Genomic DNA, 23,849 nt, shown 5'->3' on the forward strand with positions numbered 1-23,849 from the left:
AAGCAAATGTTAGCTTTACAAGTTTGTATCAACTGAAGTCCTTTTTCTTTTAGTTTGGTCATACTTGTTAGCTTTATTTCAAGAAAAAAAGTCTAAAGAGTAAACAGTAACAGTAGCTCTTTAGAAGCCAAGTAGAGGGACGCTTACAGAGATGATGGCAAATTATTTTACAGACAGTAAGACTAAAGCTTCTTCCAAAGGGCAATAAATTAGAAGTATTTTCTGCAGCTTCCATGTAGTACATGGTACAGTTTTCTAAATCGTTTTACTGTGCTCTTCCAGCTCTCTTTATTCTTCCCATTTTCTTCTTGTTTGACTCTCTCTAATTCTGCCCAGGTAATTGTTTAAATGAAAAGCAAATATTAACACAAGTTGTGCAGCTGTTGTCTTTAATGTGGTTTTTGCTTACTTATTATTGATGCAGCCCTATAGTGTATGTTTTCTCTATATGTAAGTGAACAGTTGCAAGATATCTGTGTTAAAATCTTACTTGTCATCCACTGAAGATGCAAGCTAACATTAATTTCACACTTAAGTGTTCTAAAATAGAAGTCTCATTAAAATAGCTGTCAAAGGCACAGAAAAGTAAAATATAGTGAAAAAAAAATTGTAGCTAGCAGGATGGAATTTCACTCAAAGGCACAATTATAGCTCACCTAAATCTCATGTTTAAGTTTTAGTGAGCAAATAAGGTGTATATGATAGAGATTTTTAAATTCCTCTTTACTTTTTGCTTGCTTTGTGAAAGTTGAAGGACAGATAGTAATTTAGACTAATTCCTTACTGATACAGATTTTTAATGAGTTACAGAATATTTTGTATGTTCGGGCTTTTAAATGCCTGAATTATCAGTCTTCCAAGAAGGTCACAGACTTCTTTGGAAGCTGAGTTGAGTCTGTGCTGGAATCAATTGCATGAAGATGCTTATTATTGATGCTAAAAAGTGGTACAATGTCCAGCACTTGCGTGCAAACAAGATTTACATATTCTATCATGGTCTAGAAAACTTTGATTTAAAGAAGTATCTAATGCTGAAGGTGTGGAAACGAGATGTAATTATGGAGTGTTGGGAACAGTAAGAAGGGAACTTGTGAATGAATATTGGGAAGAATTTACATGAAGTGTGAGAAATTATAATCTATGGAATGATTTTCCAGTGAACATGGTGTTCGTAGAGGTGCTGCTTGTTATTTTAAATCTTAAACGGTATTTGCAGGGAGATAAAATCATGTTTATGTTGGGTTTAAAGTTCTTCAGTTGCATAACGCTGAAATTGTCCTCTCTGTTTTAGTCTTAATTTTTTAATGGATTCTTTCGTTTTCTGTATTAATATTGGGAATCCTCTTGTGTAAGCTCAGAATTGAATTGAGATATTAACACCTGCTTGCTTCTTACAGGTACTGCTCCCAGCAGCTGGTCTCTTGCAACTGCAGGATGTGAAAAGGACTTGCTGTGAATTTTTGGAATCCCAGCTTCATCCTATCAACTGCTTAGGGATCCGTGCTTTTGCTGACATGCACGCATGCACAGATCTCTTGAACAAGGCCAACACATATGCAGGCAAGTTACCGTTAGTATAGCGTGTAGCTTGGTATCTGTCTGTGTGGATACACGCATACGGGTTTGATGCCCACCCAATCCCAACCAGAGGAAACTGAATTTTATCCAGGGTATTGCAGACATGTATCTTCTGATGAAGAGTGTTTTTGATATGAATGTCTTTAAGAGAACTAAAGTCTCCTGGCTGGAACATAGTTAGAATAGGCTGTGAAGATGCTGCCCCATTGTGCTTATCAGGGCCACGCAGGGTCCAAGCAATTTGTAATTCAGAAAGAAGCTAGCTTTCTGTTTAAAATTTTGCACCATCACTTAGGTGTGGAAATCAGGAAAGAAGAATTAAAATTCTGGCACAAGCAGAAGTCTGTAGGGAGTACATAGGGGAAGAAAGAAGATAAGGGCATGGAGGGGAGCTATCTGTAGCTCCTGTACTGCACTGGCTAAAGAAGCAAGAAACTTGCCATAAATACTGTGTTACCAACTTGTCTTCTGAAGATCCTACTCATCTAGCCCAAGACTTGAAATTCCGAGCTGTAAAGCGTACCAGTCTCGCTCTTCTTCCTTGACACGAAGTAGATAGAGGTGCATCTTCTAACTCACTGCATAGCCACTGTACAGCCAATGAAGTTTTACTTTCCTTGAAAGAACACTTGCCATTGGGTTGTTTCTCATTTTTTTCCTGAAGGAAAATGTTCTTAATTCTATGGCTAAAAGTACAATGTCGTGGTCATCTTAAATAGTGTTATTCGTATATGTAAGAGGACTGGCTCATGGCAAGTCTTGACATCTTTGAAAATTAGGGTTTTATTATGTATGCTGTTGTAAATGAAAAAGCAATTCTGATTCTATGGTGTAGTAACAGTAGTGTTGTATGGTGGGGGACAAGGCAGGCAATTCCCTTTTTCTTCATGCTGGTCAGGCCTCAGGTGGAAAAATACTGAAGCGCACTTTAAGATAGATGCAAAGGCTGAAGTGAATCCAAGGAAGTCTGTGAGAGAAGAGAGTCCTTTCAGTCAAGAAACTAAAAGGTGAGGAGGACAAGGAATGCAAATCTTCCTGTGCATAAAAATGACTGAGTAAGCTTAACTTGTGAGGTATTTTTAATGTTGTTTCAGATATTAAGGAAAAAAATCTAATTGTAAAAGTTACACAGATCAGGCAAGTCGTCTGTGGATGTTATGGACTGGCAGCTGTGAAAAAACTAAATAGAGTAACTTGATTTAAGTTGATCTAAATCACATCTGTGTGCAAAACTAGATGCTTTGAAATTCTTTCTAGCTTACGTTTCTATGGTTCTGCGAAGGCTAAAATCCTTTTTTTTTTTTTTTTTCTTTTTTTTTCCTTCCAAACCTGTTTTCTGCTGCTGGAAACTGATATATGTGTAGTTTCAGAGTGTGTTACTAAATTGGTAACTTTTAACATAAAGGATTAAAACCTTGACTGCTCTTGATGCCAAAAAAGCTTGCAAAAGGTGGATTGCTAAAGAGTAAATGAAACATTGTGTAAGCTTGTAAGTTTGTAGCATAACACTGTAACCAAACTAAGGCTTTTAATTCGCTCGAGTAGCGATCATGCTGTGGTGGGGTGTGGAGTACCTTGTGGTCTTGATGTTTGAGTGGAGACTGAAGATGTTACACTGAAGAATTACTTTTTAATTGAAGCTTTTTGTAGTGAACAAAACCCCCTCTTGTATGGGGTTTAACTTAGTAGCCAGTGGAGTAGTATAGTTTGATTAGCGCTTTGGCAGTGAATGTTCAGTCGGACAGAAGTGTTTGGAAACGGCGAGGCCGCCGCGCCGGCAGCTGGGAGCGCGCGGGTATGCCTTCTTACACGCAGCTGGCACTGCCTGCCAGTCACAGACCTTTTCCTGTCTTTTCAGTGTCTCTTGGATGTTTCATTTCTACTTCAGGTTCAGCAAAACTGAATTGCTTTCCATCTAAACATCTTTCCCTTCTCCCTGTCTTCCTCTGTCACTGGTGACTTCAGTGTTCTCCCAGTCATTCAGGTTTGTAAACTTGACAACTTTCTCTCCTCTGCCATTTTCTCTCACCTACTCAGTTGCGTGTTCCTCTTTTCTTTCTTCCCTACCAAGTCTGCTCTACACCATGTTTTCCTTCTGCTGCAATGTAAGTCTATCTCTGCCATAACTTTGTTGGCAAAGGTCAATTTACTGCTTTTGCAATATTCCTTTTCCCCTGGATCAAATTCCAGCCTCTCATCCTTGGCTTTTCCAGTTCAGCAGAATTACCCTCACCTGAACCTTTTATTTAATCTCTCTCTACTACTTTTGTGCTTGCAACTAACCTCCTCTGTCCTCCATAATCAAGCTTTTTCCATTTCTGTCAGATTTCTCCAGAAAGCACTTTCCTTGTCTATGCTTCTTTTTTTGTCATCCTATTCTTGGAGTCCTGCTGGCCCATACCACAAGCTGCCAGCTCAACTCCTACTGTATTTTTGCTGTATCTGTGTGTTAAATTTTAAGGCAATTCACATTCTGTTCTTACTCCTGAGATAAATGTGCTGTGTATAATCAGGGTGTGAGCTACTTCATTGCATTGCACTCTCTGTGCTGCCTTCCTTAATCCCCAGCACTCTGTCAGGCTTAGTGCAAGAGCAATACTGAGAAGAGAATTAAAAATTAAATGTCCTGATAAGGCTGCAGAAAAATTTCATGATTGTATTCCTTTTCATAAATTTTCTAAAATGTACAGTGGCCAATTAGCATCATTAACAATTAGTAGAGAGTTAAACCTGAAGATTTTCCTAAAATAGAGCACTAAGTGCTTCAATTCAAATGTCTAGTCCAAATAATAGGCTTTTTATTGCGTTGGGTAATTTTAGACCTCATAAAAAAAAAAAGGATTTTGATGAATGCTTTCAGTTGCCTTAATTTCTAGAAAATTTGTTTTCCAGTATAGATTTTTCTTTTTTAACACAATTACAGGAGATTGTAGTATTTCTATCAAGTATGGGTGTTTAAGGGAAAACCAGAAATGCAGCAAACTCATATGATCAGGTGTCTGTCAACAGAATCCTTGGTTGCTGTCTTAAGTGTGAAACTAAGGTATACAAATCATTTATATTCAGAAGTTTTAGTCTAGTGAAATTGTATTCAAATAATTTAGATATCTATTTTAAAAAAATCAAAAGCTATTCAGTTTTTTTCTGAAAGTACTAGTTTTTGTAATGCATATCTTACTTGAGAAGTTCTAATGTGTATGTGACTGAATGACTTGGTAATAACTCTGTTTAGACTATTATGCAAAAAGCTTTAATTAAATCTTTTTTTTTTCTTTGAGTAATATCAAATCCCAAAAGCGATATATGACCTTTTATGCGCTAGGAAGCAAGGCATATTTTTATTAACTAGAATTAATGTTTAGATATTTAAAGTTTTAGGGAACACATTTTGGTATAGCTGTTGCTTAATTTTGAATTTTAAATTATTTTTTCCAACTTTTATTCTGACTGTGCCTTAGTTACTTCTAAACTACTTCAGTTACTTCTAAATAATCTTTGTTCAATTTAGTAGTTGAAGCTACTATTTCTGTAGATTACTTTCTAGAAATATAAAATCTAAAAGCCTGGCAAGACCTTGAGTGTAATATTGGTTAAATGTGTCGGTCAGCTCAGGAACTGTGTCCAGCATGTAACGCTCCCTCTCTGGCTCACTTTGTTCAGGCATCCTTTCCTGTGCTCAGAGAGACTCTGCAAGTGGAAAGAAGGAAACTGTTTGCTGGTCCTAGGTGGGACTTGCACGCTACTAGGCTGAGCACCAGCATGCTCAGTATTCCTGGCAAAAGCATCCAGGGAGGAAAGGTTGGCCTTCATTTCTCCTTGAAACGGGCTGATTGTTGGTGTTGCTGGATGTCTGCTGACTCCCTGGTTTTCTTTTGTACAGTTTTATACCTGTTCAGGTCAATGTTTTTGATATTTTCAAGCTTCTTACTGCCTGTATCTCAGCTATCACAGCTTCTCCCTGCCTGACCCCCACCCCCCACCCCCCATTTTTTTATCTCAAATAGCTCTTTGTACTTTGTCAAGACTTTCTAACAACTGAAAAAAAAAAAAAGTCTGATCCACAGATACATGGCTGTGCCCTTTCAGAATTAGGCCTTGTATCACAGACAGCTAACTCCCAGGAACAGACATTTTGGGATTAGGGCTCCAGAAACTAGAATGAGTACAGAATAGGATTGTTAGATTGAAAAAGCAGTGAAAATATTTCCCTGCTAGAGAAGCATTTGGATGCTTTTTGGACTTCTCCCAGTCTTTCTTTTGTTACACTTGCTATTTTATACTTAGGAAAAAGAGGCAGGGTGATACTTCTGCTAATAGACAGTGATGGCATAAAGAAATGGATGCCAGCGTAGATCAGAAGTTATTAGAAAAGTGAAATTCTGGAACTTCCTTCCAGTGGGAGTAAAAATCCTGCTTCTACTAAAACAGGAGCTTCATAATCCTATGGTGAGGTTGGTCCTCCTGTAGCAGGGCGTGAGATTTCTATAATTTGAGTCATTTATATACATCTGTGATGCCTATGGAGAGACCTGAAAATCGTGGACAATTGATACAGATTACTTGGAATGAGCTTTTGTTGAAATTCGATTTTCTGAGGGGCTGCCTATTCTCATGATGGTCCAACAAGCGGTCCTGCTCTGGTTCCTGTCGCACTTGCACTGTTAGGGACTATGTACAGCTGAGGCCTCTCACCCTTCGTGTGTGAAGAGTATGTGGCATGAACGCTGCTAGTCCATCCTGGTTTTTGTCTGGGATGCATCTTACACATGCTTAGAGGATGTGTAAAAAATAACAATTTTTCCTGAGAATAAGGTGCATTTTGTAGTTGTCCTAATGGTATCATAGAATGATTTAGGTTGGAAGTGACCTTGAAGGTTGTCTAGTTCCAACCCCCTGCCATGGGCAGGGACACCCGAAGATAGGTTGGTAAAGCCTTTTAATGAGGAGGGGTATGCCAGCTTGGACTAGAATGACACTGGCTCAGTGCTTATTTCTTGACATAGTTATAACCAAAGAATAATAGTGTACCTGCACTCCCTGCATAGGTTGGTACAGGGCTTGGAAACACCGGATTACCTGTGGAGGGAGTATCTTTTGAAGACCAGCTTTACACAGCAAACCTTCTTGGCTTTTAGCATTGTGCTGAGGAGATGTTGAAACTTTCGTTAGGGAATCTTACCACGTGTTGTGAAGCAGGGATTGGTGTGTTGTACTTAACTGTGGGATACAGCATTCTTGATTCTGGTGCTCTGACTAGACTTGGAAGCATGCATGTCTGTAGACTATTCTTGTGTACCTTCCTTCGTATGCATGAGATTGAAAGGATGTAGTTAGCAGAATCATTCTTATGATTCTATTCTGAGTAGCAACGTCTGTTGCTATGCTGCTGTTACCTTGGCTGCTATGAATTTCATGGTGTTCTCAAAAGCAGTTACTTAAGCATGAAATTAACAAGTAAGTCAGATTTTTGTAAAAAAAAATTGGTTCTGCAATGTTTAGTTTCTGCTGGTTCTCCAGCTGGCAGGGTTTGTGCCTAACCCTCTGTAATAAGGCTGGAGTTCCTGCTTGACCAGTGCCTTGTGTTAAGTGATTAGCAAAACCCTTACGTCCCAAGCCAAAACAATCACAATGTGACATTTTGAATTGCAGCAATAATTAAATGAATGAATTCTTGCTAATATATTTGTTTCATCTGCTTGAGAAACTGCCATTGTTCTTTTAAGTGGATGTAAGCTGTAGATCTTTCCAAGCTCCCATTCTCTGCATTGCTCTAAACCAAGACTTTATCAGTTCAGCAAGAAGCTACATTTCTGGAAGGTTCCAGCTAGTTTTGTAGCATTATTGTGTCATAAAAATGCAGGTACTCCATTTATTTTATAAAAAAATATCATCATCTGTTCTGCAGAATAGAAATAGTTGGCCTGAACCAGACAAAAGACACTTATGAGACTCAATATATTCAATTGTGATATTGCTTCACACACTAGTAGACATTGTATTGTAATTAAAAGGTCTAGGGAATATGAGGGGGTTTCTCCTTTTTCCAGCTGCAGCCTCTGGTACTGATAAGCTCTGGCCATGTTCTTCATGCCTGTTAATGTGGCTTTGGGAAGATCTTTGGGAGAAGATTTCTGAAAGTGTACAAAATCTTAAAAAGATTTCTGGAAATGGATATTAAGTGTCATCAGCTGCTGGAACACCTCAGAAAAATGTTAGAAAATGACTGAAGCCTATTAATGATGGAACAGAAATTTAGGCAGTCTATGGCAGTGTCATACAGAGAGACAAACACTGATAACAGCCACTGTCATATAATAAAAAGGAGAAGATGGGTTACAGGTTGGGTTTTTTTGGCCACCATGATTCTTTGGAAGTTTTTTTAATCCGAGGGAACTTCAACAGCCCTTTGCTACTGTACTTGTTTATTCCATTTAGTAAAGGCAAGTAAGCAGGGGAGGTCTGACTGTAGTTATATAAAGGAGTGAAATAGTGTTTGTGAATTAATCAACAAATGTGTATAGCATAAAATGTCCCCTGCAGATTTCAGATGTAGCTTTCCTTCCTATGTAATTGAAAAATATAAAGTTAGCATCAATGTCTTTCTGGCCAGCAAGATTATGTGCCTTTTGGATAGAAGAGGTAGGTCAAGTGCTTGCTGCTGCTCTGTGCATGTATAATACACATCTCCAGACTCCATCATGAAAAAGTACCAAAAAGTGGTACATTAACAGCTCCTGTTACTCTCCTGTGCTCTGTATACTGGTATTGTTTACTGTACTCCCAAATGTTTTGTTACTAGCCCCTCTCATGTTGTTTAGAACTTCCTTTTTGTTCTTTTAGTTTGTCCCTGAAGCTGAAGTCCCATCCTGCTGGTACAGGGCAGGCAAGGACAGATCTTTAGCTGTTCAGATAGAAGCTGTCTCTGTCGGTTGCGAAAATGTGAAAATCTGTTTTTCATATGCAATTGGAACAGTTATTTTAGAAATGTCCTAAAAAGGAAGACATGGTTTTTAAAGGCAGATTTTAGTTTTGATAATAATAAAAGTAGGATTCTACTTGCTTAGGAAATGGGAATTTAGGAGCCAAGCCTCTGCAGCTTCTAAGCCAGCTTGTTTCCAGGCTGCCTGACTCTGGAGCCAGCTGGCTTCAATGTCTGGGTAAAGTGGCAAGAAGTGGGGCAGGATTCCAATACAAATTTGTCAAAGTTGCACACTGTGTGGAAAATTCTGATTTGGAAAAAAAAATAAGTTTTTTATTCTCATGAATACTTCCAGCCTACTATTGCAACTATTCCAACTTCCAGTTCTATCTGTTGGCTTATCTAGGAGATGTTAATGAAGAAAATGTTACCTAATGCACCAAATAGAAATGAAGCTAATTAGAGAACTTTTAGGGGAGGGATGCATGAAATAATCATGTCATAAGTTTTGTGATGTTTATTTTAATATCTCCAGATTACTGAAGCTTTCAGGATGTGAGCAGTAAGATCAGATAATACAAATCCTAATGCAGATTGCAGAAAAAGCCCACACAGCCCCAATACTATTTTCCTGTCATAATTATTGGATAAAGAGGATCAAAATGGGTTTTTTTGAATCATATTATTTCAAAGATGCTGATATCTTTCTTGTCAAAAGGAAGCAAAAATTTGAATTTCATAAGCATTAGATTTATATATAATAATGCCTTCTGTCTTCAACATTTGAACAGCTTTAAATAAATTTCCACTAGGAGATTTAATTGGTGTTTTTGTATTTCGTTGTTCCTTTTCAATTTCTAATTATTTTGAATAACCCATTTAGCTGTAATTTCAATTGGCTTCTGCCAAAAGGTTATCTATCAATCAGTTAAGATGGTCTCCTTGACAACAAGAGATCTGGTTCTTAAGAGACAAGTGATTTCACCTTACCTGTTTTTTTGATGACTAAAATTCATATAGCAATCTACTCTCCAATTTCTCTTTTTTCTATAATTCATTCAGCTGAGGATTTGTTTCCTGGTGTTGGTAGAGAACCTGAGCTTGTAGCTATTGCCTGAGTAGTTTGTTTTAATTTCTCCTTTTTTTTTTACACTTCTTTCTTCTCTTGGTCATATGCCTTGTTTTGTGCTTTAAGACAGGTGCTGGCATCCAGTAAAGCTCGCTTAGTTTTTGTTCAAGTACTGTTTTTTTTCAGGTTTTCTTCTACAGTTCTCTTCCTGGCAAGAAAACAGAAGGCAGCCTCCATTCATTGTATTACTTTGAAAATTCTCAACTTTTACTCTTCTGGTTTAGAGGCTGGATCTCTTCCAGTTTGGGGTGTGTCATAAATCTAAATCAACTTTGAAAAGGCAAGGTTTTTACATACGAGTCTATAAAATCAACGGAGATTTCTAGTTTACGAAGTGTATCCTGTTGGATGCGATCCACTGTTGGATCAGCTTTCTCGAGGGAAGGTGAACAAGGCTTCTGAATCTCAGGCTTGAGACTTGTGTGAGTGTTGCTTCCTAGCTCAGCTTCTGAGTACAGTCAGGCTTGCTGTTTTGTGGCACTGTCACTTGAAATTTGGAGTTTATCACAAAGCTAATTTATGTAAATTACCTTTCTTAATTTCTGTTTGCCATATGCAAGTAGTAAAATTCATCAGATACTTATTTCAATAAAAGTACCTCAGAAAATTCTACTTCAGCTTAAGGAACTGCACATAGGTAGTCTGAAAAGCAAACATACACAAAGGTTTGTATGGACTGGAGACATAATGGTGGTGTTATAAAAATTGGTAGTATTTCTTCTCATCCTTTCTTTCCCATTGCCTGAAATAATGCAGAAAATATTACCCATCCATCGTAAGAGAATGCTGCAGAACTGGAGGGACTGTAGTGATGACGATTGCATGAATGAAAAGGCTGGTAGGATGAGGGACTGAAAAGGCAGGGCTTGGGAGATGAAGGCTAAAAAGGAATACAGAATAATGAATGATTTTGAGTAGACAGACTGTGGCTTTCCCTACTATGTATTCAGCATTAGAACACGGGGATATTAAATGAAAAACTGATTAATGGTAAACTGGGTGTTAAGTTTAGATGTGGGGCTTTTTGTTCAATGAGACTGGGATTATTACTATAGGAAAGTGTTAAAGTTAATTTAACAGGATTCAAGGGGACTGAACTGTATCTCGCTGAACTCATTGTTTAGTGAAATGTGGTTAAGGTAAAATGTCATTCTTCGGGCTAGCAGTCTCTAATCTTTCATGATTATAGTGAGACCTTTATGGGAGGAGGTGTTACTGCCGTGCTTTTTGTATATATTCTTGGACTTTTGCCTGAAGCTATTTGTGCTGTCTGTTTCAAGGAACAGAATGCTGAATTAGATAAAGGATGAGAATTATACTGTGTTAAGTTTATCTTTTTATGCTCTCTAGGCTTTAGTACAGTGTGAAAAAGCTGTTGTACCCTACAAAGTTGACCTGAGAAATTTAGACTCCTTATGCTGGAAGCATTCAGCATTCTTTAACTTTTCTGAACAGCTGAAGACAGTTTGTCAGGTGTGGAGTCTTAACTATAGTAGCACTAGTGGAGTGATACAAAAGGTTTTTTAAAAATTCTTTAGTTTGAATATGTTTGACTTTTCTCTACATATTCTAATTTTGAATTAATTGTTGAATTCCCAGTAACTTCTAGTCCCATCTAACTTCTATAAGAATAGCTGAAGAGGGGAAAAATAAGTTAACTGTATGGAGCTACTTTTTAAGCAACTGAATGGCTTAAAATTTATTTTTAAGAAAGGGAGAGGACAACTGAATAACTGAACAACTACTTGATAAAGATATATGCTCTATGTTAAAATAAAATGCCTGATTCTACAAGTAAACCATTACATTTTGTCAGTTCTGTTTACTTTGAGGCATTAAAAAACCCTCTGAGTAAAAATTACACACCTTCTACATGTTGTAGAGATTGTGATACGTAATATTTTTATGACCTTGGAGAAGCTCTGACTGATGGAACAGGATCCAGGCTTGTTGTTTGATTTGACGCTGCTGGTAGGTCTAATGAATCAGCCACTATTCATGTTGAACTACAGGTTTAAAACATGTTTTTGAAAAACATACAGGGTGTATGAGGGGTCTGGGCAGGCTGGGCTGAGGCCACTGTACGAGGTTCCAGCAGGCTCGGTGCCGGGCCCTGCCCTTGGGTCACAGCAACCCCCCGCAGCGCTACAGGCTGGGGGAGAGCGGCTGGGCAGGGCCTGGGGGGAAAGGGCCTGGGGGTGCTGGCTGGCAGCCGGCTGGGCAGGAGCCAGCAGGGTGCCCAGGTGGCCAGGAAGGCCGGCAGCGTCCTGGCTGGTGTCTGAAACGGTGTGGCCAGCGGGGCAAGGGCAGTGACCGTCCCCCTGCGCTCGGCACTGGTGAGGCCGCACCTCAGGTACCGAGTTCAGGTCTGGGCCCCTCGCTGCAAGAGGGACAGGGAGGTGCTGGAGCGTGTCCAGGGACGGGCAGCGAGGCTGGTGGGGGGTCTGGAGCACAAGTCTTGTCAGGGGCGGCTGAGGGAACCGGGGTGTTCAGCCTGGAGAGGAGGAGGCTCGGGGGGACCTTATTGCTGCCTACAGCTGCCTGAGAGGGGGTTGTAGGCACGTGGGGGTCGGTCTCTCCTCCCAGGTAACAAGTGACAGGACAAGAAGAAAAGGCCTCAAGTTTTGCCAGGAGAGGTTTATAGTGGAGGTTAGGAAGAATTTCTTCACTGAAAGGGTGGTCAGTCATTGGAACAGGCTGCCCAGGGAGGTGGTGGAATCACCATCCCTGGAGGTCTTTAAAAAATGTGTAGGTGCAGTGCTTAGGGATGTGGTTTAGTGGTGGGCTTGGCAGTCCTGGATCATTGGTTGTACTCTCTGATCTCAAAGGTCTTTTGCAACCTAAATGAATCTATGATTTTATATCCTTTTAATAGAAATATTTTGCTGTATTGGTTTCTACAAAATTAGCAAAATGAGATTAAAGTATTGTCAAGGACAAGTGCTGAGATGAAGCAATGCTGAAAATGGTAATTGCTATGATTATACTAAAAGTAGCAATGGGTTTTAACATTTCAATTATTTTAAAGTCTTTAAATATGAAAGCTAATTGTGAGACCAAGCTTTAACCTATATAAAATGTTTTAAGTTAAGGTGTTACTTCTAGATATGACAAAATAGAATGCATGTTGAATTGTTTTCCTCTATTTTTTCCTCTGTTGCTTTAATACTTGTAGTGGGATACATTTTGCACTGTGTGTTAGAATATTTCTTTTCCTCCAAACAGAACAGCATTTTTCTGATGTTGTACTTAGTGAAGAATACCTCAATCTTGGTGTAGAGCAGGTGTGCAGTCTTATATCCAGTGACAAACTCACAATTGCCTCAGAAGAGAAGGTAAGGCAAGACCATCTGTATGCCAGTATTGTTTTTATCCTTTTGGGTGAGAGGGTAAGCTTGCTTTTACTGCACTTGTACACTTAGTTGGATGTGTTCTTTGTTTCCTCAGTGAAATTAGGCATGTATTGTGCTCAAGTTTAAAGGATTTTCCCCAAAAGTGTTGTCAGTCTGATGATGAATATTAGTCTTAACTCTTAAAAATCACATAACCCTTTGTTCTTTGAAAAAATGGAATTAAATGGAAATTCCTTCTCATCCTCAAGCAGAACAAATAGAACACATGCTGTGAGTCACATACATGGGAGTTTGGTTTTTCAAGGGATAAATAACTCAAAAATAGTTTAAAAAGCAAGTATATGCTATCCACTAACATCATCATCAGTCCCACAAAGGAATTAAAACTGTATGTGTATGTGGGCTGTTAAGCCTACCTGAACAAATACGGCTTGCAAAGGAGATGGTTGGGTAGCTCCGTATAACCAAACCTGAGTGTAAGTGTGTATTGGCTCAGCGTTAGCTAGATCTCATTCTTCCAGAGCCATTTTTGAAACTGTGATCTTCAGTGGGCCCAGTGTACCATTTTGAACCTCTACTGGTTTTCAGGCTGTAGGTGTGTTCATTTTGAGCTCTTGAATCCAGTTGTGATCAATTTAAAATGTGTTGGTTTTCTTTTTCTAAGGCATATATAGTTGTACTAACACCTCTGTTCAAATGACGCTAAATTGTGTTCAAAAGCATGTTTGAAAACTGAGTTGTATGGCTGGGCAGTGTTTTGTGTTAAAACTTTTGAAATTTTGATTCTAAGAACTCTCTGCCTAAACTGCAGCTAGCAAAGTCATGTTGCTGTTCCCATAATACCCTGAAGGTCCAGATCTATCTGTCACTTTGATACACGTGATGCTGCTTTTGTGGAGTGTAATTAAGGTTTAAATGCTCTAGTGTATGATGAGCTGTGCCATGGTTTAACCCCAGCCAGCAACTAAGCACCACCCAGCTGCTCACTCATTCCCCCCAGTGGGATGGGGGAGAGAATCAGAAGAGTGAAAGTGAAAGAACTCATGAGCTGAGATAAAGACATTTTAGTAAGGAAAGTAAAGCAAAAGCTGCCCATGCAAGCAAAGCAAAGCAGGGCATTCATTCACCGTGTCCCATCGGCAGGCGACGTTCAGCCACCCCCAGGACAGCTGGGCTGTGTCACTGGAGCAGTGGCTTGGGAAGAGAAACGCCGTCACTCTGAGTGTGTCCCACACACACCTCCTTCTTCCCCAGCTTTATATCCTGAGCGTGACACCACATGTTCTGGAACACCCCTTGTGCCAGCTGTGTCCAGCTGTCCCGGCTGTGCCCCCCCAGCTCCCTGTGCCCCCCAGCCTGCTCGCTGGGGGGTGAGAGGCAGAAGAGCCCTCGGCTCTGTGCCAGCGCTGCTCAGCAGCAAGGGAACATCCCAGTGTCACCAGCACTGCCTCCAGCACAAATCCAGAGCGCAGCCCCACACCAGCTACTGGGATGAAAATCAACCCTGCCCCAGCCAAAACTAGCACAGCTGCTGTGCAGTAGAGAAGAAACTAGGCTTCTCCTAACATGCAGTGACAAGTCATTTGAATGATGATGTGGCAGGCTGATTCTCCCAAGAAATGCAGAAAAGTATGAGGATTGTAATATCGCAGCTGCTGTGTTGCTTGTGTACCTAGTTTTATTGGATTTTCAGTGTCAATGAAATTACAGTGTGCATTTTGTCAATGTAGCATGGCTATGCACAGTAGATATCCACAAAAAGAGACTGGCTCGTGTGTCTTCAGAATTTTGTAGTGGATAAATACAGGAACACAGGGAGCTGTAATTGCTGTTGTCTTTTCTTACATTAGGAATTTTAGTATAAGCAAAAACTATTTTTGGAGGCACACTGATATTTTCATACTTATGAACTTGTAAGTCAAGGGACTTGCGTTTGTTTGTTTTCTGGAAGGTATTTGAAGCAGTGATAGCGTGGGTAAACCATGACAAAGATGTAAGGCAGGAGCTAATGGCACGCCTGATGGAGCATGTTCGGCTGCCTTTGCTATCCCGGGAATATTTAGTTCAGGTAAGCAAAAAGGAATACTAATTCTTCTGCACGTGAACATTTCCACTTATTTATTTTTAATGTCAGATGGATAATTTTAAATTTAAACAGGGTAATGCAGTGTGTTACTGACAGTAAAAATAAACAGACAGCAATTACCACATATGCACGTGCACATACATGGAATGTCAAATGAGGGATTGCCACATACAGGATGACATAGATAAGTAATTTATCTGTCTAGTTGTCTACTTGTCATACCACACTAGTAATTTGAATGATTTAATTTGCTGAGATCAAGTTGGCTTTCATTTGTAATTTGATCTTTGATAAAAGGTTTGTTTTCATAAGGGAATTTTCAACCTCAGAATTGCATCTATTGTTTAAGTTTTTTAGGAATGAATGACAAAGGAAACATTCCTTTACCTGGTTCGAATATAATGCATTTTTTCAAATTTTATAAGCTCATTTTGAATACTTTGGTGTCGGGATAAATATTTAACATTGAAAATATGAGTTTGCTATTAACATTGGTTAGTAGGTGTAGTAGTATGTTGGTAGGTACTATGGTTAGAAAATCCGTGTTTGTGATGCAAATGTCCTCCACTTCGTGTGGATTGTTTTGGGGTTTTGTTTGGTTTGGGTTTTTGGGTGTTTTGCTGCTCTTGTCTGTTGTGGGGTGGCTTACTAATTTGTTAAATTTGTCTGTGCTACTCCTGCCCCCCCCCAGGAGTTCTGTACTTCCTGTATTTGAAAAGTCAAGAAATATGCCAGATTGTAAGAAAAGTGATTTACCTTGCCTAACACCGCTTCTTTAACTTACTAACTGAGAATCAACTTCTGATTTTTATTTATTTTTAGTGACTGCATATTGCCATCACATAAATTTGTGTCTAACTGGTTAAATGACAATCTAAAAAATTAGATTAATTTGCATTTGTGTGATACGACACAGGCTTTATTACAGTTCAGATTGTGATTTGCATTTGCTTCCTTAATATGCTCAGACCTTGTTAAACTTCTATTAATAAACAGAGAGTTGAAGAGGAAATACTGGTTAAGAACAGCAGTGCTTGTAAAGATTACCTCATTGAAGCTATGAAGTATCACTTGCTGCCAACTGAGCAACGAGCATTGATGAAAAGCACTCGAACAAAATTGAGAACACCTGCTAGCCTTCCAAAAGTAAGACACTTGTTTTTCTTATGTACTTATTTCTTCAAACTGCATTTTAAAAGATTTCATGACAGCATGACTGTCACTTGGCATATTCCAGTAAAAATTTTCGTACCAGAATTATTTATCACAAAAATATAACAAGTGATTAGCTTCATGCTCCGTACTACTTATGGCATAGATGTTTTAGTCTCCCACCCTACACACCACCACCACGACCGCTACCTCCCCTAGCAATAAATATTTTTTAATAAGTGCTTCAGCATTTGAGAAATACACAATTATGGGGAAGTAAACCTATTTTAAAAAAACCCAAACAATCAAAACAAAGACTGAGTCTTCTGGTTTGAGGCATTTTATGCAATTTTTAGCTAAATAATGCCTTTAGTTCATTTTGGGTGGAAACAAACGTTAGAGATGATCTTATTTTCAGAGTACTATTATGGCAACTGTGATAATGGAATAGGAGATTCTATTCAGCGGATTTAGCATGTTTCTGTCAAAGAAACCAGTTAATGCTGTTCTGTGGTGGATAGTCACAGTACCGTTGAACATCAGAGACACTGGATTCTGGGACCTGAGGTCAGAGTAGGATGTGAAGATACAGCAGAACTTGCCTCATTCGTGGGAGCTCTACCTAGATTCTAATTGATTCCTGCTTTTCTACCTCAAATATTTTCTCTGGGCACAATAATTACAAATTGCATGTGTTGTTTGTTTTTTTTTTTTTTAAACAAAACAACAAACAAAAAACCCACTAAAAATGACAGACAAGAAAAAACAAAACAAAAAAAAACCCACCCAAATTTTGCCTAGTTCACAAGACTTACATTTCTTTTTTAGGAGAATTGTCCTGTAGTTATTTCTTGTACAGAAGCTTGATTTATTTTTTTAGCACTTTTTTTTTTCACCTTTCAGGTGCTCTCATATATGCAAATAACTAACAAATATTATTGTTTCCCTTTTAGTTGATGATGGTAGTTGGAGGACAGGCACCAAAGGCTATTCGCAGTGTTGAATGTTATGATTTTAAAGAAGAGCGCTGGCATCAGGTGGCTGAACTGCCTTCCAGAAGATGTAGAGCGGGTAAACCATGTCTAATTTTTTGTTGTGGTTAGTAATGCTTCAGGATTTGGGCATCTGTATAAAGCATTGTATGTTCTTTGGAACAATACTTAAGATATTTATCTGAGAAGGGCTAAGCCTTGACTTCAGTGTTCATTTTTAACATTTGAATTACTTGCTAATCTGGAGCAATACAAGTTTGGTAACTTAATTTGTGCTTCAGTTTGTAATCAGTAGAATAAACTGCTTTATTACTTCCCATAGATACAAAGGATAACTACGTTTAAATATTAATGCATAATAATAATGACTTATTTTGCTAATAAATACCCTATTATTATTAAATGAGATTAAGAATGTGAAGAAGTGACCAACCAAGACTAAAAATGTCATCTTAAAGCAGCTGAGATACATAAGCAAGAAGAAATTCCGCAAGCGTGACATTCAGAAGTGTGAGGTATTACTAAAAAAAAGTGTCCAAACTTCTGGTGCTCAATCTGAATGAACTGTGGCGCTGGGACACTGTCAAAAGCCTGATAGTGTCATGAGTACTGTGCATTGTGTCACGTATCTGCATACTTGAGACAGTACAGAATAAAATTAATTGACAAACTGAAACGCATATCTTTCCTCCCTGCTTCCCTGCTCTAGGAATGGTGTACATGGGAGGAATGGTTTATGCCGTTGGTGGTTTCAACGGTTCTTTGAGAGTGCGCACAGTGGATTCCTATGATCCAGTGAAGGACCAGTGGACAAGTGTTGCTAATATGCAAGACAGGAGAAGCACACTGGGAGCAGCTGTATTAAATGGCCTTCTTTATGCCGTGGGAGGATTTGATGGGAGTACAGGTATATTTGCCTTTATACACTGCTGATTGGCTTTGTCTGCTTGACATAATTTTATCAAACCTGAATGTCTCTTCCCTGGTAGCTGTGATGAAACCAGACACGAGCCTGGCCTGGCATCTTGTGGTGTGGAATGTGCTTTAGTGGTCACATCCTTCTACCTGAACAGTGGACTGTTTGCTCCCATCCAAGAGTTTAGGCTTAAGCATCAGTGACTCTTTAACAAGTTTCCTTCCAGTATTCCTTCTATAGTCAGAGTCCTTAACCCATGGAAGATGTGAGCATAAAAATTATCTGATCGCTTTTGTCCTATTTGCATACGAAATATGTATCTGCATTTTCGTGTAGCATAAGTAGGATTACAAAGAGCTTTCTCTGACCTGTGGGAGAGCTTTGGACATAAACTGTTCATTCTCTTCACAGGTGCATTAAACCATTTGTGCAGAGATGATGCTTTTTGTTAATAACTATTACAAAAGCATATATAGGAGAGAGCATTGTGACTGACTTTAGAAAGAAAGAAATCCAGGGAAGAATTTTTCAGAGTTCCACAAAAGCTTTTATTAATTTGCCCATTTTCAGACACCAAGAATGGCTTGACTGTAATTGGCTATCTAAAGAACAGCAGTTGTGCCTTTTGCACGGTAATTAGCGGTCCTTAAAATGAAATAATTTGAATTTTCAGTTATGAAGAATTTTCTGGAAGGTAGAGAGTATGTTGCATCCAGATTTACAGAAGAAATAATGTTACATTTTCTTTGTAGGTTTATCATCAGTTGAAGTTTACAACTTAAAGACTAATGAGTGGTTTCATGTAGCTCCAATGAACACAAGAAGAAGTAGTGTTGGTGTAGGTGTTGTTGGAGGTAAGTTGACAAATGACATTAAAAAGATGGGGGGAGGGGAAAGCAACCATTTACCTTACTACCTTTTCTCACTTTTAAAAACATACATCAGATCTGTGGTTTTGCTCAACCTTGTAATTCAAATGGTACGAACAATACATAATCATTCTACTTTGTTTAATTTTTTTTCCCCAGAGCTTCCACTGTGCCTGAGGCCAAATGAAGGAAAAGCTTGCTAAGCATGCATGCTCTAGGTTACATGTCAGCAAAGCTAGAGAGCCTGATGACTGAACTGATGACCTTATAAATTGGTCTTTAGTGATGTAGCACTGCAGTATTGTCAACACTGTTATCTGTGGCTGACTTTGCTAGTTGCACTCTGGGGATGACCTCAAGGACAGTGCCAGGAAAACTGCTGGCTTTTGAGTAAGCTCGATGGTGAATAGCCTGGATGTTGCTTGCACAGCGCAGACTTGGGCTGGCTCGTGGGTCTTAGCATAGTTTCAGGTGTGTGTGTTAACTGCATAGGAACCACTGCTAATTCTGATCTGAAAATGCAGACACTGCAAGTAATTTTCATGTGAATTTTTGATATTTCTAGGAAGCCTATTTGCAAGCTTCCAGTGCTGGACATACTTGAATTAGCTTGCTTTTGAACAATTCTTAATGAAAACCAGGGTAAAGTACCTTTGTATTTCAGCTGGGCAATTTAAAATCTTTTGACTCGCGTTGTTCTTGTTAGATAGTGGCTGCCTTTTACATCCTAAAAATGACAAGAACTATAGTGTAGTATCTCAGTCTGTTTACAAAATAGAAACTCAGTAACTGATTGATGATAGGTACTGATTCGGAGCTAATTCAGAGAATGATGGCTTTTCCTCAGCCTGTGTACTGATATAGTCTGTGTGCATTAAAAATTTGTGGGTTTCTTGGTTATCCTTCCAGGTAAACTGTATGCTGTCGGTGGCTACGATGGGGCGTCGCGTCAGTGCCTTAGTTCAGTAGAATGCTATGATGCTAATACAAATGAGTGGACTTATGTTGCAGAAATGAGCACTAGACGGAGTGGAGCAGGTGAGTGGATGAGAATCAACTATCTCTGTAAAACTGAAACAAATTTGTGGTTTTAAAATGTGTCTAAAAATATAAAAGGTAAGCTGAAGTCTGTGTCCATTGGAACATGTTAGTCTTAGATGGTTGATATGTTGCAGGTTATAAATACAAAACTGTCCTACAGAGTAAGATTGTCTATTAATAGTAAATATCTTTCCTTGCTTTTTGTATTCCTCCTTTTCCCATAACTTCTGATGTTTTTAACATATAGACTAATACGCATGGATTGTGACAGTCAATTTAATATCATCTAAATAACAAGGTAGCAAAATCTGTGTGGCCAGGATTAAAATATATTTCTTCAAAGATGTCTCTTTGCCAGTGTAGGGCTGATTTTTCTAATAGTTTTTTCAGGATAACTGAATTGTGACTAGATTTCTGCCTCTTTGGAGGACTTGTTCTGCATTCTGATTCACTGCGGGAAATTTTGTCCTTGTTCATTCTTAAGTTTGTATTACTGGTTTCATCGTATTACTTCCACTTATGTACCCTTTGTTTCATCTTCAGTAATTCTTCTCATCACCTGGTGTTTACATCCTTTGGATATGTATAGGCTACTACATGTTATCCTTCCTTATCGGTTAGTCAAGGTATATCCATTTATTTCCTTATAATCTTAAAAATCCCTTTTTTTTTTTTTTGTGGATTTCTTTTTTCCCTTCTTACGATTCTCAGTATGTGTATTTCTCTTCAAAAGTCCCTGTGGTATTCTGCTTTTGTTTAAAGAAATGATGTTTCCACAGTTCCAAATTGACTTTAGCATTTTCATTATCTATTTATATTATGGACTCAAATCTCATTTACTGTTCACTGTCCTCTATTTGTCTTTTGGTATTTCAGGTTTTTTCAACTCGCAGAAGTTGTTTTATTTCTCTAGATGTGTTACCATGGACTTTTTCAAGTCAAATTGCATGGCATTATTTTTCTACATTTATTTTTTTAATAGTTACTCAAGTCACTTTTTTGCCAAGTACTCAGTGGTGCTTTTTAGTAACACCCTTCAAGTATCTACTGGTGATTGCAATAATGTGCTTCATAATTGGAAGAGTTGTTGCCACAAATAAAACTGGATGGACCTCTAGGATGCTCAATAGTTATCCCGACTTTCATCTTGCCTTCCATTATTCTTTATTAATGCTGAACAGTTTTTAATCTGTATCATGATGTCTAAATTAAGACCAAAATTTTTCAAAAGAAATATACAGAAGTATTACAATCATTACTAGAATTAAGATAACTTAGTTTGTGATACTTTCAATATACCTTTACAAAATCAGCAAGTTGGTAAGTCTGTTATTGCTAAAGGTAATGTTTTAATTGTGTTTCTAAACTAAAACTGTTTGAAGGCAACATGATAAATTGTATCTCCAGAAAACATAGTTGTCTTGTGAAAGTTCTGGTTACTCAAGTCTGTGTGTCTTGGGGGTAAATTCTGGATTAAAAAACGTCCAGAGTTGCAGTAGAGGTACTGTTTAATACTCCTGTCTGATACTGGCAGGTTTTGAGTAAAATATTTATATAAAATGGGCAAATTACAGGTATCATTATGAAGACAAATAGTGTTGGTGGATTGTGACAAAGCTTCATTTTGCAATTTGCCCGCACACCCATTTTATCTCAGTGGCTTTTGTTTTGTTCTTTTCTTAATACTCTGGTTTTGCAAACTATCGTTGTGCTTGTAGCCTATTTATACACTAGATATTGGTATTTTCAGGATTTTTTTTTAATGTTGAGTTATTGCTATAACTCTGAAATTAGTGCCTTAGATACACTAATTACTGGAATCTTTCTGCCCCTCTTCCCTCCCCTTGTCCCAGAGCTCAGGACTGTATGTGTTTACTCAACGCTCTGCTGCCTTTTACCTTGTCCTCTGATTAAACAAAAAAACATATTGGGGAGGAAAAGTAAATGTAGTCAGTTATTTCAGATTCATGTGACTGACTAAAATAATCAACATTCTTCTGTGTCATTCTGTTAATACCTGGAAAATTATATTTGTGCGTAGGGGAGTGGATGGTAATGTGAAAATCATGACTATTGATTGAGCTTGGTTGTAGTGGCCAAATACCTAAAACCACCAGAACTGTTTCAATTGGCAATCAGTCCTGGTGGTGTTCCAGGTGCTAACTACAGATAATTTTATTCATGTATTAAACCTCTGGATCTCTGGTCATCTGAAGGAACTTAAGCCCGTCTCTTCTGTTCCTACTGCTTCAGCTTCATTCAAAAGCAGCTTCAGTTACTCTTCTTTAGTGCCAACTGCTTCTCAGTTGATCAGTGCGGGGACAGATCTCTTTCCAGCAACATACTGGGATGAGGAACATCAGATCCAGATAGAGGCCATTTGGGAGGGATGAGAGATATAAGACAGGGTCCTGAAAAATGGGCAGGAAAGAAAAATTAACAAAGAAAGGAGAACTCGGAAGACGGCAACAAGAGGATACAGACGGAAGGAGCAAGAAATAAGGTAGGACTTGGAAACTGGGTGTGGGATTAAGGGAAAATGAAGCACCAAAGAAGAACGGAGGACGTTATTAAAAAAAAGGAGCTATCAAAGAAAAAATGGCAATGTGGCAGAGGGGAAACTACGCACTGAATAGGAAGGTCAGTAACTATACTGAAAACCTGGGGGTGTATGTGGGGGGCATTTGTGTCACATCACATATTTAAACTAAACACTTTAGCCCTCCTAGCTCTGTAGTGTTTAATTCTACAGAAGCTGAATGTTGTATTATCCTGTGTAATGGTGTGATCACAGCGGGAGAAATAAAAGCGGTCAACTATACTATGACATGATAGCTAGAAATAATAGCAATAAAAGAGGAATTAAATTAACTGGCAAAGATAAGGGGAAATGTTAGTAGTGAATGTCACTGATAAAGTGTTAGATAGCATGACTTATAAAAGTGTCCTATTAAGAAGCTTTTTTTCAGATTTGCAGTAACAATTAACTCTTCCATGTTTCCTTCCCCTCTTCCTTTAATTATTAAAATTTGTCTTTTTATTAAGAAAATGTAGTTATTTCAGCAGGAGTAGTTTCTGTCCACATTTAGGAATGGCTCTTAAATAAACATTAGTGATATGTTTCCAAAGGTATTTCAGTTGTCTATTAAGGTCTCAGGGTTCTCTTTTTAACCCAGCTTTTTCACTTTTTATTTTACTCTGAAGGACTTAACTGATCTTTTGCATTTATATTTGCTGTTTCCCTTTAAAAAAATTAAGCTGTGCCCTTTCCATGGAACCTTTTAAGAACTATACTTGCAAATCTGTATCTCAGCTTTGAGTTTCATGATCTTAAATGTGACATCAGTAAGATTTCTCAGCATACTTTCATAGTGTTTTTTCAGTTGTTTTTATAGTCCATTGCTCACAATTTTTAATGCAAAAAACCTACGTTTCTGAAATCTATTATGTTTGGGTTCTAACAGTGGATTATAAAGTGAGGAATGCACAGGCCTTCTTTTCTGTTTCTCCTATTATCATCTTTTCAGTATGTGCAGCCCAATCAGCAAGCAGATACAGACTAGCTTTATTCTTTCATTCCAAGCTTATAGACTGATAAACTTCTATTGTAAATCTAAGGAGTCCCTTTAATATCCTTTTGGGTATTTGGGTAACTGAAGCTTGGTTCAAGGAAGTTTGGTGTCTGAATCCTGGAGGAGGAAGGTGCTGACTCTTTAATTTTGTTTCATATATAGGTTTACAAGGTATTCCAGCACTTCAGTGGAAACATCCCTATTGTATAATGTCTATCCATTCAGCTTTCATCCTCTGTACT

General features: G+C 38.4%; 1 protein-coding gene across 5 annotated transcripts in view; it reads left to right on the plus strand.

Annotated features, from left to right (window-relative positions):
- The window catches only part of KLHL2 (kelch like family member 2), a 61,571-nt gene that overhangs the window by 35,404 nt on the left and 2,318 nt on the right, over positions 1–23,849 (plus strand). For 3 of the 5 annotated variants that reach the window (XM_040601562.1, XM_040601594.1, XM_040601570.1), the window contains 8 exons: positions 1,398–1,560; positions 12,852–12,961; positions 14,931–15,047; positions 16,062–16,211; positions 17,171–17,288; positions 17,919–18,116; positions 18,878–18,979; positions 19,904–20,032. In XM_040601562.1, the coding sequence (XP_040457496.1) occupies positions 1,398–1,560; positions 12,852–12,961; positions 14,931–15,047; positions 16,062–16,211; positions 17,171–17,288; positions 17,919–18,116; positions 18,878–18,979; positions 19,904–20,032 (1,087 nt within the window). Of the gene's footprint in view, positions 1–1,397; positions 1,561–12,851; positions 12,962–14,930; positions 15,048–16,061; positions 16,212–17,170; positions 17,289–17,918; positions 18,117–18,877; positions 18,980–19,903; positions 20,033–20,578; positions 23,258–23,849 lie in introns of those variants that run through there. The other 2 variants (XM_040601585.1, XM_040601578.1) reach the window with 2 other exon arrangements.

The sequence above is a fragment of the Falco naumanni genome, chromosome 1 (assembly GCF_017639655.2).
Source record: "Falco naumanni isolate bFalNau1 chromosome 1, bFalNau1.pat, whole genome shotgun sequence".
NCBI lineage: Eukaryota > Metazoa > Chordata > Aves > Falconiformes > Falconidae > Falco > Falco naumanni.